This window comes from Gopherus evgoodei, chromosome 8 (assembly GCF_007399415.2).
Source record: "Gopherus evgoodei ecotype Sinaloan lineage chromosome 8, rGopEvg1_v1.p, whole genome shotgun sequence".
Lineage (NCBI taxonomy): Eukaryota > Metazoa > Chordata > Testudines > Testudinidae > Gopherus > Gopherus evgoodei.
In genome coordinates this window covers 102587476-102601983 of record NC_044329.1, presented here as the reverse complement: position 1 = coordinate 102601983, position 14508 = coordinate 102587476, and the positions used below count along the sequence as shown (strand labels likewise).

The 14508-nt window shown below is 38.8% G+C and overlaps 1 protein-coding gene across 1 annotated transcript in view; it reads left to right on the top strand.

Annotated features, from left to right (window-relative positions):
- Window positions 1-14508, top strand: part of ZFYVE9 (zinc finger FYVE-type containing 9) — a 95389-nt gene that overhangs the window by 45840 nt on the left and 35041 nt on the right. Inside the window, exons 3-5 of the mRNA XM_030572109.1 lie at window positions 2232-2336; window positions 3203-5307; window positions 11622-11721. Of these exons, the coding sequence (XP_030427969.1) occupies window positions 2267-2336; window positions 3203-5307; window positions 11622-11721 (2275 nt within the window). The 5' untranslated portion in view covers window positions 2232-2266. The remainder of the gene's footprint in view (window positions 1-2231; window positions 2337-3202; window positions 5308-11621; window positions 11722-14508) is intronic.

The following is a 14508-nucleotide window of genomic DNA, read 5'->3' as shown; positions in this document are numbered from 1 at the left end:
GCTGTTTTGCAGCAATCCTGGGAGGGGGGAGAAGCGGAGCGGCGGCGGCACGCTCAGGGAGCAGGCGGAGCAGAAGTGAACTGCGGTGATGGGGGGTGCAGGGAAGGCCGCAGGAAGTAACTCTGGGGCCGGGCAGAGGAACTGCTCCCACCCAGCCCCGGTTCACCTCCACCTTCTCCCCCGAGCACGCCGCCACTCCGCTTCTCCCCCCTCCCTCCCAGGCTTGCCTAGGAGGGAGGGAGGGGCAGTAGGGGAAATGCAGCGTGCCTGGAGGAGGAGGTGGGGCCGGGGATTTGGGAAAGGGGTTGGAATGGGGTGGAGTTGAGTAGGGGTTGAGGGGCGCAGGAAATTTTTTTGCTTGGGGCTGCAAAAAACTTGGAGCCAGCTCTGTCTGTGGACACCCTGACTGTTTTCCCCCTCATCACACAGTGTTGAAAACAAGTCCTGAGGAGAATAAGACCTTTTCTCTCCCTTTTGTTTCAGATGATTTCCAAGGAATAGGTCAAATCAAAGGCCCCATATACAGTAGGCATGCTATGGCATGCACTCTGTAACGAAAATGTCTGTGCTGGGAATTTAAATGTTTTCAGAACTAGTTCAGCGCATCTCAGTGCTGGCAACCATTGTTAGCAAAAAGATCATATTTTTTGTGCTGTCAGAGCTAAAGTGTCACTTGACTGGTTATGTTAAGTTGAAGAAATATCCTTAATGACTCAGTTTATCTATCCTTCCCATTTTGTTTTCCCTCCAGCCTGAGATTATCTTTTAATGGGAGTGTTTACCTTAACTTATGTTGTTAGGAATCACTAGAATCTACTCAGCAATTGTGTCAGAGCATTTCACATTTATTCATACATTACCTCTGGGAGGAAGGGGGCAAAGGAATTAAGTATTATCTGTATTTTATGTATATGGAAACAGAGGCATGGACATATTAAATTACTTGTCCAAAGCCGTATAGCTAGTCCAGTGGCAGAATGAGACTAAATCCTGAACTTCAGTTGAGTTTCTCGTTCATTAGATGGTGTTGCTTTTCCATGGCCTGTGTGTCGAATGTGGGAGTTCTCACATCTGCAGCAGACATGGTGGTAATTTAAGTATTACAGAAATCCTGTCAAACTCATGCTTACCGTTGAAAGCGAGTCTTGCCTTTTTGAGGGTCTTCTGGGAGGCAATATGGGGAAGCTTGCACCGCCATCTTTGATATCTGAAACTTGTACCAGGTTATCTTACCAGGTTTGATAGTTCTATTTAAATGGTGAGGCAGATAGCACTGTTAACTTATTCCTTGAAATTGAAATATTAAGAAGGTCCTTGAAACACCTAGTTGTGCTACCAGTAATGAGCCATGTTGGCAAAAGGGTATGATTATAGTGTGATTTTTGATTTACTGATAATGTGCTGAAAAATATGTCCACTCATCAGTTAAGGTGGAAATGCTGTCAGTAAATAAGAGTGGAAGATTCCTCCTCTTGATTATCACTGTATTGTGGTGGGAAAAATCTGGGAGGTTTGGAACATGGAAAAAAAGGTCACTTTCTTCTTGCCACCCCTACAGAAAAATAGCTCTCTTCCATTTAGATTTCATGAAGCATTTTATTTCTGTATCTCTGAAAGACAGTCTTGCATATAATGCCTTGTAATTGGTGTGGTATGGAATGAAGTGTACTATGAAGTGACTTACACTTGCAGACTCAAATGGCTTAGTATACTTTCCGTTCATCTGATTAGAATAGTTTCAGCTGCTTTGACAGCCAGCATATGAAAATGAAACATCCTCTCCCAAATGTTAACAACATTGTAGCTTCAGCCGCCTGGCCCATATCAACAAATTCTACATGTAAATTTGCTCTGTCTGTACGCTGGGTTTTAGTGCCTTACATTTCACGTGTGCTCTTAGGTAGTTAATTATTTTTAAAAAATCTGGACTTGGCTTAAAATTTAAAGCATATATGTTTTGACATTATTTGTAAACTTTGAAGGCTGCCAAGTTTAAAAAAATCAAAATTTATCTTGATGGGGAAGCTGCTAATAAGGATTAGGTAATTCAAGTGCAGAAATAATTTTGATCATCAGAAAAAACCCTCAATTTGTGTGTGCAATACTTTAAATTGACCTACATTTTGTATATATTTGAGGGAATTTTCTCCTGGTAAATAAAGGGAGTAGATAATGGAATATTGCTAACTGAATCTTGAATACCTGTTGGTAATCTGGTCTCTGTTTGACAGGTTCAGACAAGGAACTGGGTGGTATTTTCTGACAAATGGAGAACTATTTCCAAGCAGAAGCATATAACCTCGATAAGGTTTTAGATGAATTTGAACAAAATGAAGGTGAGTGACTTTGTAAAAAGGTTGTGTGCTTGGCATTACACAGAGAAAACCATATGTGGGGCAGGATAGCGTAACATCCTTTTAATTTTCATGAATTGCAAACTGATCTCATTACTTGCAAAGCCACCTGTGAATTTTACATGGTTTTCCTTAACAGAGGACAGCATCTCATAATCATTTTCTATTTACCTGTATTGTCAGTGGTGAGGTTTATATTTAACTATTAATGTAGAAAAATTTTATAGAGATATTGTTAAAATTGTAGCTTGTGGAAAGTAAGGGGTTTTACAACACCTAATAGGAATAGAAATATTGATGCAACATGTTTTTAGCAATTCTATGAAAACAGTTATTTAAACATTCTTCTTCAATATTGGGAGAACTAAGCACCCTGACAAAAATGCCACTGCACATAAATCCTAGCGTGAAGGCGATCATATTCTAAGTATAAAATCTCCGTGTGCTCTAATTTCCTCCCTCCTACTGTGGAGGCAACTGAGGATTTTTTGTGTTATGTCCCATCCCCCTTTCTACTTATTGTATCAATCAATCAATTTAGAATTGCCTGTTCAGAATAGAACTGGACAACTGACTGGTCGCATAACCCTAAAGATGTTGTTTTCCAGAAACTCTGTGCAGTTTATATTATTAGATGTTGATCTTGGATACGTAAGTATTAGTAAGTGGTCTTTTGCTATTGTGTCCATATTTAGACATCTATGCATTTCTAGTTTAGGAGTAGTTTTGTTATATAAAAGGATTATAGGAACTATAGATGGTTAACTATCCAATTAAGTAAAGCTGGGGGAGTTGTGTCACCATGATGGATTATAATATAGTCATTATTTAAACTATTATTTTTTCAGATACTGCCGTTTCACCTACATTATTGGGTGCAAAGTGGAATCAGGTTCTAGATCCCCCTTCTCATCGGCTGTTATATAATCCAGCTCTGTCCAGCGTGCATGAAGCTTCAATTCCTAATGAGTGTCAACAGAGATTAAAGTCTTTCTCCCTGACCCATTCAACCACCACTCCAACAGGAGGAGAGGAGGATCATTGTGCTAATGGAATGGATCTTAGTATAAATCCAGAGACCCCAACTGTGTGGATTGATGATCAGGCAAAAGCAGATGATCATTTAATGAAGAGAAATAGTAATCAGGATGATCAGTATAATGCTATGGAAACAGGAGAAAGGAAATGTGGAAATCCAGCCTGCTTGCCAGAAGAGAAAAATGTTCTAGTAGTGGCAGTCATGCATAACTGCGACAGAAGGACTCTACAAAGTGGCAATTTGCTGGATTGTAAAAATTACGGTACTCAGTCCCTAATGGACACTATTAGCTTTACACTGGATAATGAAAACCGACAGAATGATCAGTTGGGTGTTACTGTAAATGGATCCACTGTAAAAGATACAGATACAGAAAAGCAAGGAGTACAGTTAGATCGGCTGTATGCTGAGGCTGACTCTGTTAGCCATTTGATTAATACTTCATCTGATAGTCTGTCCAATGCATGCCTCCCCCATCGATTAAAGGATGATTTTAATATTAATAGAGACTCTCTCTTCTCAGAGTCTACAATTGCAGGGATTAATGCATTGACCTTATTGCAGAGACCAGTTGATGGTACTGTTAAAACACAAGAGAGTTGTGCATCAGTTGAGGATTTTATTAGCAGAGGAATTACTCAAAGAACAGATCTGGAAGCTAAAAATTCTTCCCCTAGTTCAAATAATGGAAGCTTCATGATAGAGGAGACTGTAGAAGAACAAACATCTCAACTGTATCAATCTGGGCTACCTGTGCACTCTCAAACTTGCCAGCCTAATATGTCTGAAAGTGGCAATTACAGTGAATGCTTTGAAGAACGTATTACTTCCAAGGGTGTTAGTGGTGTGGAAAGTGAAGTCGATGAATGTAACAAAATTCTCAGCACAACTGAATTGCTCAGTGGGGCAGAGTGTTTCCCTGAATCTCAGGAGATGACCAATTGGGAATTGACTAAACTGAATAATAAGCAAACTCATGGAGAGAATGAAATACTTTTGCAGATGAAAGAGCCTGAGGAGGCTTGTAGTAATAGTGGGAAAGATGGAGATGGGATGATGGAAGCAGGCATGGACATAAAGGGGATTTATATAGATGAGCTTGAAGGGTCCAGTCTCTCTGATGTTATGGTTACATCAGCAGCAAGCTCTCTGTCTAATGGTTGTGATTCCTATGGAATGCAGAACCCAATTGTTGCTCATATTCCAAAGACTTTACCCTCCAAGGAAGACTCAGTGACAGAGGAAAAGGAGATAGAGGAGAGCAAGTCAGAATGTTACACTAATGTTTATGAACAAAGAGGAAATGAGCCTGCTGATGGGAGTGGTCTCATTTTAAACAACACTGGTGACCAAATGAAGAAAAATTATTTACATAATCTCTGCAGTCAGGTACCATCCCTGCAAAGGCAAACATTACCAAAAACAGTAACTAACCTGCAACCTATCAGTGTTCCATTTGGTGGTGCAAGACCCAAACAACCTACAAATCTTAAATTGCAAATTCCAAAGCCATTATCGGACCATTTACAAAACGACCTTGTTCCCCCAAACTGTGGAGGTAATACTAAAAATAAAAATGATGTCTTTGGTAAAGCAAAAATAGGGGAAACCTTGGCAGCAGATATGTTTCCTGATGAGACATCATTAAATGCCTCCATTGCTGATACCACTGGGGAACATTTAGAAGAGTATGAGTCTGGGGTCTCTAGTAGTCCGTGCCTTTCAGTAGCCCCAGATAGTCCAGATAATGATCTCAGAGCTGGCCAGTTTGGAGCTCCCACCAGAAAGCCATTTACTACTTTAGGTGAGGTGGCTCCAGTTTGGGTTCCAGATTCTCAAGCACCAAACTGCATGAAATGTGAGGCCAGATTTACATTCACCAAAAGGAGGCATCATTGCAGAGCATGTGGGAAGGTAAGTCCATATTCGGTGACAAAGCCTTGTGTTCCCTTATTTGTAGTCACTCTCTCTGTCTCGTGCACGCACATACTCTCGTGCACGCACACACATACTCTCGCGCACGCACAGACACACAAATATATATACACACACACACACAAGCCGCTAGCTACCACTGCTTCTGACATCTGTCTAAAGCATAGTAGCATAGTCCATTTGATTTGATTAGTTTCTTTTTAAAAAGTCTCTAGACGCTCACCTATTCTTCATTGTTCACATTATTTTAATAGAGAATAACCATTGGTTATTCATGATAAGAACGATTATCCTTTAAATGCAGTTTGTTAGTTGATTGTAGCCATTAACAGATATTGAATTCATGTAGGACTGCTATAAAATAACTAAGTGCAGAAAATAGTTTTCAAAAATCACTGCATCAATAATTTCCATTAACAACACTGAAACCTGTTGATGGGATGGGAAGTGAGCTATTGAACTGCCAATTTTTCTGCTGGTTAACATAGCTGACTATCTTCATTCTTTTATGTCCCCTTTACTCGCTTTGTACATGCTACCTCCAGTATTTACCAAAATATATCTTTGCTTTTGAAAAAAATGTATTGACTATAATAAGATTCTCCCAAATTTGATGGATAGGTGAGTGTTAATATGGTTATTAAGAGGAATTGTGTAGGAAGGTCAATTAAATGTAATTTTAAAATGTGTTTTTATGGTATGAGGAATGTTTCTTTGAATATTATAACTAATTTTATTTCTTAGTAGGAACTTATCTTTAGTTATACACCATTACTATTTAGATAGGGTTGTATTAGTTTAAATGCAAATATGGCATTTTTGTGATAAAACAGTTAATAAAATATTTGTAAATATTTTGTTGTTGAAGTATAAGTAAATGGCACACACTACTGCAAACAGAAATCTAAAACTAATTGATCAGTGTGATGGGTTCCCCCTTGGTGGCACCTGGAACTGGGTTACCCCAGAGCCCCTTGACCCACCAGCCTGGGCTCCCTCTCACACTGTACTGCTGTGACAAGCTACAAAGTCCTCCAGACTGCACTTTCACCGGCATACATACAAGTAGGGACACACCTGGCTGTAGTTACAAGCAGGCTCTATGACCAGCCCGTGCATGGGAAAGCTACTCCCAGCTCTTCAGGTATGCACCCTCTCTGGAGTATAAACCCAAAGTTATACCACGTTACACTGCACAGGAAACTGTACAGCGTAAGCTCATAAAATTCGCCCTCTCCCTCAATGTGGAGAGGAATATGCAACAGCCTTTTGCCCCTGAGTTATGATTTCCACACACTAGTTCAGATAAAGCAAAACCAAGTTTATTAACTACAAAAGATAGATCTTAAGTGATTATAAATTATAGCAAACAGATCAAAACAGATTACCTAGCAAATAAACAACAACCGCACACTAAGTTTAATATATTAAATAGATTGGATATCAGTAGCAGATTCTCACCTTAAGATGATACAAGGAGGCTACAGATTGTTAAGGGGCAAGCTGCACTTGCTATACAGCTTGGAATCCCCAGATATTTCATTCGCAGGCTAAAAATCCCTTTAGCCTGGGTCCAGCACTTTCCCCCGTTGAGTCTTTTTTCCTCAGGCTTTTCCAGGGGTTTTCTTGTGTGGGGAGTGAAGACCAACAGATGATGTCGCTCTCTGCCTTATATAGCTTTTGCATATGGTGGGAACCCTTTGTTTCAAAGCTGGGTTCCCTGACTGGTCTGTGGAAAAAACACTGCTATTCCAAGATGGAGTCTAGAGACATGTTGTCACATCACATGTCTTTGTAGAGTCATAGCAGTCATTACTTGGAGTTTGTCTGTAGCGTTCTCAGGAAGGCTCCCCAGGTGGGAGATAAGCTTCTGTTGTTTTTTTTACTAATGGCTCATTGACCTTAATAGGCCCTTCCTCACCCAGCTATCTAGACTGAAAGCATCTTGTCCAGTGGGTGTTACACAGATGTAACTACTTTTGAAATACAGATACATAGTTAGTATTCATAACTTCAGAAACAAAAATGATACATGCATACAAATAGGATAATCATATTCAGCAAATCGTAACATTTTCTACGACATCTCATGACATATCTTGCATAAAATACATCATAACTATTTCATAATCATATAATATCACTGAAGAATATGGGGTGCAGTGTCTCAATCGGATGATTCAAAATTAATTTTAAAAACACTAGGCTGGCAAACATTAATGAATTACTTTAAAAATAAGATGAAAATGGAACATTAATGCATTTTTAAAATAAACATATTAAAGTAAATTTGGTTCATTTAGGGTCCAGTCCGAAGCCCTCTGAAGTCAACTGACTCCTCTGGGCTTTGGATCAGATCTTTAGCTGCCAGAATAGCCCAGGGGAGCAGAATGACATGAACAGAGGACCTAAAAGAATCAAATTGAGCAAACATAGATTCATATCTGTCTGCTCCAGGAAGGAGATTTGCAGAAAACATTAAGTATCCCATATAGCTGTCTAGGTATGACATTTGTCTTTCTTAACAACTGAAATACGTAACACTGAATCTGTTCTCCTGGCAATTGTCCAATTAAGTAAAAGAACTGGTAATTTGATGAACAGTCAAGTGGGTTGTGTTTACATTCATATTTTTGCATTTGTTCCATGTTCTCTTTATTTTGAGACTTGATGAAAAATTCTTCTCATGATAGTTCTGACTGGTTAAGCACTCTTTTGGAATAAACACATACTCTTATTAATACAAATAATATTGAAATCCACCAATACTAGAATATGCAATAAATAATTAAAAATAAGTAATAAACAGTCACTATCTACTTGTAGGATATAGTTTAAATCCCTAAATTTAGTGCATCTTTCAATTATTGATGTATTTAAATGCCCAATCCTCCTCCTACCAAAATCAATGAGAATTTTAAAATCATGTCAGTGGAAACAGGATAAAGCCTCTGACTGGTATTTGATTTTAGCTGTCACTTATTTAGGCTCACTGTCAAGTAGCTAGGCCATACTTTAGTTTTTTTGTGAATTTACCAAATTACTATAAGCTTTGGGGGTGTTTTAAAGAAAACCAGCTATTTGGTTTGAACTGAATCATTCTCCTTGAAACCCAAGTTTTAGAAGTGGTATTGATGCCGTTTGGCCCCTCCTGTTCTCTGCCTGTGGCACACTGTCATTTAGTCTTCTGAAGGCTGTAATATTTTGGTCTAATTCTGGTAGTTGGGTGTGGTGTGTCGTGGCTGTGTGGTATTTAGTGGCTTGTGATGTACAGGAGGCCAGAACAGATGATCTGGTGGTCCCTTCTAGCCTTAAACTCTGAGATTAGTATGAGAAACAAAAAATGAAAATGACTGAAGGGTAAACAGAAATACATAGCTAAATAGACCGCATAAGGGGCAAAAAATGTAGATTTTTTAAATGTTCAGTGTTGATAATCTAAGAGATTCTGAATCTGAATGGTAACACAACAGTTTCCCTTAAAACTAATCATAGTGGCCAAAACGTCTAGAGATTAAAACCTGCATTTAAATATAGTTGGATGACACCTGGAGAAAGTGTTGATGTTTTAATTTGTGTAGTAATTGACAAAATCAGTGTAAGCCACTGAACATCAGGGGAGTGGGCCGAAATTAAATATGCATGTTTACAAACTTTGTTTTAAACTTAAGAACCTGAAAAGTGATGATATATTTTAGGGGAAACTATTGATTTTAATTGTTTATATTTTGTATATGTAGTTTCCATTGTCATTTGTAGTGGTCACGTGTAATCTCCTTGTGTAGAACAAGTGGAGTATTTGTATGTGACAGTTCTGTTCTGTAAACCAAACTAGTGATTCTCCTTGCACTGAGTAGTAAAACAAAAACAAACAGAAAATCTTGTAATTGCACTGTGTAAGCTTGCTGCATTTAGGCAAGCTGCCATTTTCTGCTATGTGAAACACTAATTGCTTGACAGTCGCTTTCAAATATATATATATTGCGGAAAAACGAAAGCGCACTTCACTTTCACCTTAAATATTATTTATATTTGATTGTATACAACACCTGCACTCCAACTATTACAAAGTTAAAGATGCCAATGAGAACAGGTGTTAACGTTTTGTCATTCTACTGTTTATTTCTGTTTAGTATTTAGATCATAGAAATCATTGTGCTTGAAAAGCTTTGTTAAATGCAGACTGTAATCTTCTTCACAGGGTCCTGAATTAGAGATTAATTAGTTTAGTTCTTTGGTCTGTGGTTGAGGACATTGATTTTTCCATGTTCTGTAATTGTCCTCCTAGTTTAAATCTGAACTGAATTTTCCAGTGGATAGGCTTCCCTGAGAATTAAAATGAAGCAGAATATCTCAAAATAAATTACTCAGAAACCAGTGCTGGTAATATTGCTTTAAAAGCTGTAAAGTATAGCTGACATAATTAGAAAAGGAAATGTTACAATTTACCCACCATTAGATGAGATCATCCAGGTGACAAAATTGTTATTCCAGCTCTCATCATTTGTATGCTAAAATTTTGTCTCAGGCTTGGGCTTCATCTCTAGGTTACAAACTACAACAGAGTTACAGGACCTATTTACAAAATGTATGCCCCTCATTACAATATGGCCAACATTTTTAGTGCACACTGAACCAACTCTGTCATTTTAACTGGTTTAGGAGGTCGACAGACACTGTTATGTTTAACTGTTGGAACAGAGTACTTTGACTCACTTGTAGTATAGACTGGGCTTTGTATGTAGTTTTAAAATGTGCAAGATTTAAAAATGTTGCAATTGGGGTAGGAAAAAAGTATAGGATTACATGAAGGTCTATGAAGATTAAAAGAAAGATACATTGTTAATTATGCATATGAAAACCAAATAAAATTGAAATTACATTGGGCGCAAATCTAAAATTTCGACTTGGCTTTCAGAGAGTTTATAGCATAGTGTCTAATGCATCTAAATTTCATATGCTTTAAGTTGTTTTTCTGCATGAACCGTGCACTCATCAGTGGCTTCGTATGCCACCTGAACAAAAGCCCTAGGACACATAGGGGAAAACACTGACTTTTTATTTAAATGCACATTGTAAACCTTAAGATAGACTGGCCAGAATCTTGTCTGCACTGGAGAATTCTGGGCATTACATGCACCACTGCATTGCCACATCGGTAAAGTACCTCATGTCTCCATACAAATGTTTGTAATGATGGACAGGCTTTGCCATTGTTGTTACAATTGCACTTTCTTGTAGCATGCCTCCTGGGGTCACTGAGATGTTAGTCCGGTGCAAGTGGAAAGTACTGGCAGTGAAGATGCAGCATTCCAGTTGGTCCTTCCAGCACAAGTCATGCAGTGTGTTCCACTTTAGCAACCAATGTGGTGTGGGATGAGTCTTGTACTCCTGATTACTTTCTTGTTGCAGCTTCAGTAATTTTGCACATATGAGTTCTCTTTTAAAGAATGCATTGCAGTGATCATAAGGCTTTTCTTCTTTGAAAATATGTAACACTGATATTTAATTTTACAAAATTTCTTGCTATTTTATATATTGAAAAATACTAATTTACACATTTTGGCACTGTATCGAAGAATGGATTACTGTTCCCTCAAACCCTACTTTTGAGAGAGACTTATGTTGGAACTGTGGGATAGGTACCCATAATGCATGGATACTGCAGGGATTGATAGGTGTACTATGTACCGACAGGGCTTAATAGGTAGCCCGGGTGGCTGGTGAGGAGACACTTTTATGGTGATTCATTTGAACTACTGAGAGTTACAACAGTGCAGGTCTCAAGTGTAGAAACAAAATGGCTGTCCTTTCTTCTGAAATGTATCTCACAGAACCCCCTCTACGTCTCCCTATCCAGTTTTGGCTTTGATTTAAGTGACCAGAGAAACGGCCTGAGCACTTTCCCAGTACTGTATTTTAAACATGATTCATTTCAGAGAGCTGTAAAGGTGGCCACTATTAATTCCCAATCCCGCAGTCCACTGAGGGATTACATATATGATTTTCCTGGTCCATTAGCCATTATCTCAAACCTGCATTTTTAAATTACTCCTGTGGGGAGTGTGTACATTTGTATCATAGCAGATAGTGCTTAGTTCAGTAGGATTAAATGAGACTGATATTAGCTCATTTGATCTTAATCAATTTCACTGTGACGCTGTTGGAGGATCATTAATAATTTCCTTTCTAATTTTGCTCCTTTTAATGTATTCAGTATCTGAAATAATCTATTTAAATTACTCTTATCATGAAACATTGAGTGGTTCAATATGTTTTTTCTTTTGCTCCAGGTTTTCTGTGCAGCATGCTGTAGTCTGAAATGCAAATTGGTGTACATGGACAGAAAAGAAGCCAGAGTGTGTGTAATCTGCCATTCAGTACTAATGAATGGTAAGTTGAAAGATAGGGACTAAATGCAAAGTTTTACTGGCTTTGTGTTTGTCAGTGGCTGCTGTATGCCTGGAGTATTGAAAACACTATATTCTTGCTGGCAAATATTTAAGAATACAAAGGCTCTAGAGAAGTCAACTTGAAATCCTTGTGAGATTTGGGGACTCTTGTACCACATGTAAGTAGTGAAATCTAAAAAGCAGGTAAGGTTGCAGAAAGATTAAGAGTTTATTTCATAAAGCACCCTGCTTGGATTTCAGAAAATTTGTTTTGTATGGAGGAAAGTATGGAAGCTTGTTCTGCTTGTTTTCTTAACAAACAGCTGACTTGTTACCCTCTCATACATGAGACCAAAGAGACGAAACCCACATTTTGTCCCTTTCTAGACTACATACTATGGGGAAATCATGAAAGTAATCTTGGTGCGCAGGAGGATGTTGCTTCATTTCTTATTAGCTGACCTATTAAATAACATCACTATTGTTAACTCCTTCGTGTCAGAGGAGGAGGCCTGGTCTAATGGACTGATTACAGGAAAAACTCCTGAGGCATAGGTACAGCTAAATAACTCTTGTGTTCTGATCTTGGCTCCAGGCAAATTGCGGGCAAAACATGAGCTTTGAGGGAGATGCTGGAACCAAAAGGGCTTATACAATCCTTGGATGTATAAACAGGACTATTGAATAGAAGTGGGGCAGTTTATATTACCTCTGTATACGACACTGGTGCTACTACAACTGGAATACTGTGTCCAATTCTGGTATCCACAATTCAAGAAGGATGTTGAAAAATTGGAGAGGTTTCAAAGAAGAGCCATGAAAACAATTAAAGGATTGGAAAATATTCCTTATAATGATAGACTTAAGGAACTCAATCACGTTTATCAAAAAAGAAGGTTAAGGGGTGACTTAAGCACAGTCTAAAGATGTACATGGGAACACAAATTTAATAATAGGCTCTTCACTCTAAGAGCCGTGTGTGTAACAGGATCCAATGGCTGGAAGTTGAAGATAGCAAAATATAGACTAGAAATAAGATTCAGTTTTTCAACAGTGAGGGTGATTAACCACGGTAAAATGTGCCAAACGATTGTGGTAAATTCTTCATCACAACACATTTTAGAATCAAGACTAGATTCTTGATTTCAAGGGGAGGGATAGCTCAGTGGTTTGAGCATTGGCCTGGTAAACCCAGGGTTGTGAGTTCAATCCTTGAGGGGGCAATTTGGGGATTAATCCTGCTTTGAGGATTTTGGGACTAGATGATCTCTTGAGGTCCCTTCCAACCCTAATAATCTATGATTCTAAAATAAATTCCATAGTTTAAACAGGAATTAATTTAGGGAAGTATTACAGCCTATGTTATGCAGGAAGACAGCCTGAATGATCACAGTAGTCCCTTCTGGCTTTATAATCTGTCAGTCTCTGAAATTACTTAGGCCAGGGTTTTCAGAAGTGTCCACTAATGTTGGGATGCCTTGATTTTTGTGTTCCCCATTAACAGTTCACCTTGGTTTTTCAGAGGACCTGAATACACCTAGAAGTCCCATTGACTTCTGCTGGAGTTGTGAATGCTCAAGTGTGGCATTCAAAATTTTTGGGCAGCTTCCATAGCTATTAAATGGGAATAATTTTATCTATCTCAGAGGAGTGTTAAAGCTTAATTAATGTCTGTGAAGGAATGTGAAAAAATCTAAAGTGCTAAATAACATCTTCCACTGAAGGCTATAAGCAGCATGATAAGAAATTGTAGTTTACAGTAACTGGGAATTAAGATAGGCACAAATATGACATTGGTTTTCGATGAATTATCAGACATGTAGATGAACATGATATATTGGAGATGAGTCAATGTGGCTTTTGTAAAGGGAAATCGTGCCTTACAAATGTATTAGAATTCTTTGAGAGGGTCAACAATTATGTAGACAAAGGGGTTCCAGTTGATATAGTGTGCATGGATTTTCAGAAAGCCTTTGAGAAGGTGCCACACCAAAAGCTCTTAAGCAAAGTAAGCAGTCATGGGATAAGAGGGAAGGTCCTCTCATGGACTTAAAAGATAGGAAACAAAGGGTAGGAATAAAGTGTTAGTTTTCACAGTGGAGAAAGGTAAATAACTGGGTCCCCTAAGGATCTGTACTGGGACCAGTGCTACTTAACATATTCATAAATGAGCTGGAAAAGGAGCTAACAGTGAGATTGCAAAGTTGGCAGACAATACAAAATTACTCAGGATTGTTAAGTCCAAAGCTAACTGTGAAGAGTTAAAAAGGGATCTCATAAAACTGTGTGACTGGGCAACAAAATGACAGATGAAATTCAGTGTTGATAAGTGCAAAGTAATGGACATTGGAAAACATAATCCCAACTATCCATACAAAATGACGGGTTCTAAATTAGCTGTTACCACTTGTAGCTCCTGCCCCTTCTGTGCTGACAGTCACTCCGAGACCCTGGGTTTCAAGTAACCACTGGTGCCGTTTATGAAGGGTTGTTCTTCCACCTCCTTTTCACCATACACAGCTTGGGGTCTAGTGTCTGCACACAGGAGGGAAGAGCTGTCGCTCCCGCCTGGCTTCCTTCCTCCCAGCCATTTATACAGCCCTAGGCTAATTGGACAGGCAGCTGTCTCCCATTCACCAATTAGGTGCAAGTTTTCTCTAGCCAGCTGCAATTTACTTCCCTTATTGGGAGCTGGTGTGACAGAGGGCTGAGTCAGCCATTCTTGCCCAGCACTCTGTCACACACGATCCTCTCTTCTCCAACTGCCAGGTTCTCCCATCCAAGTCCT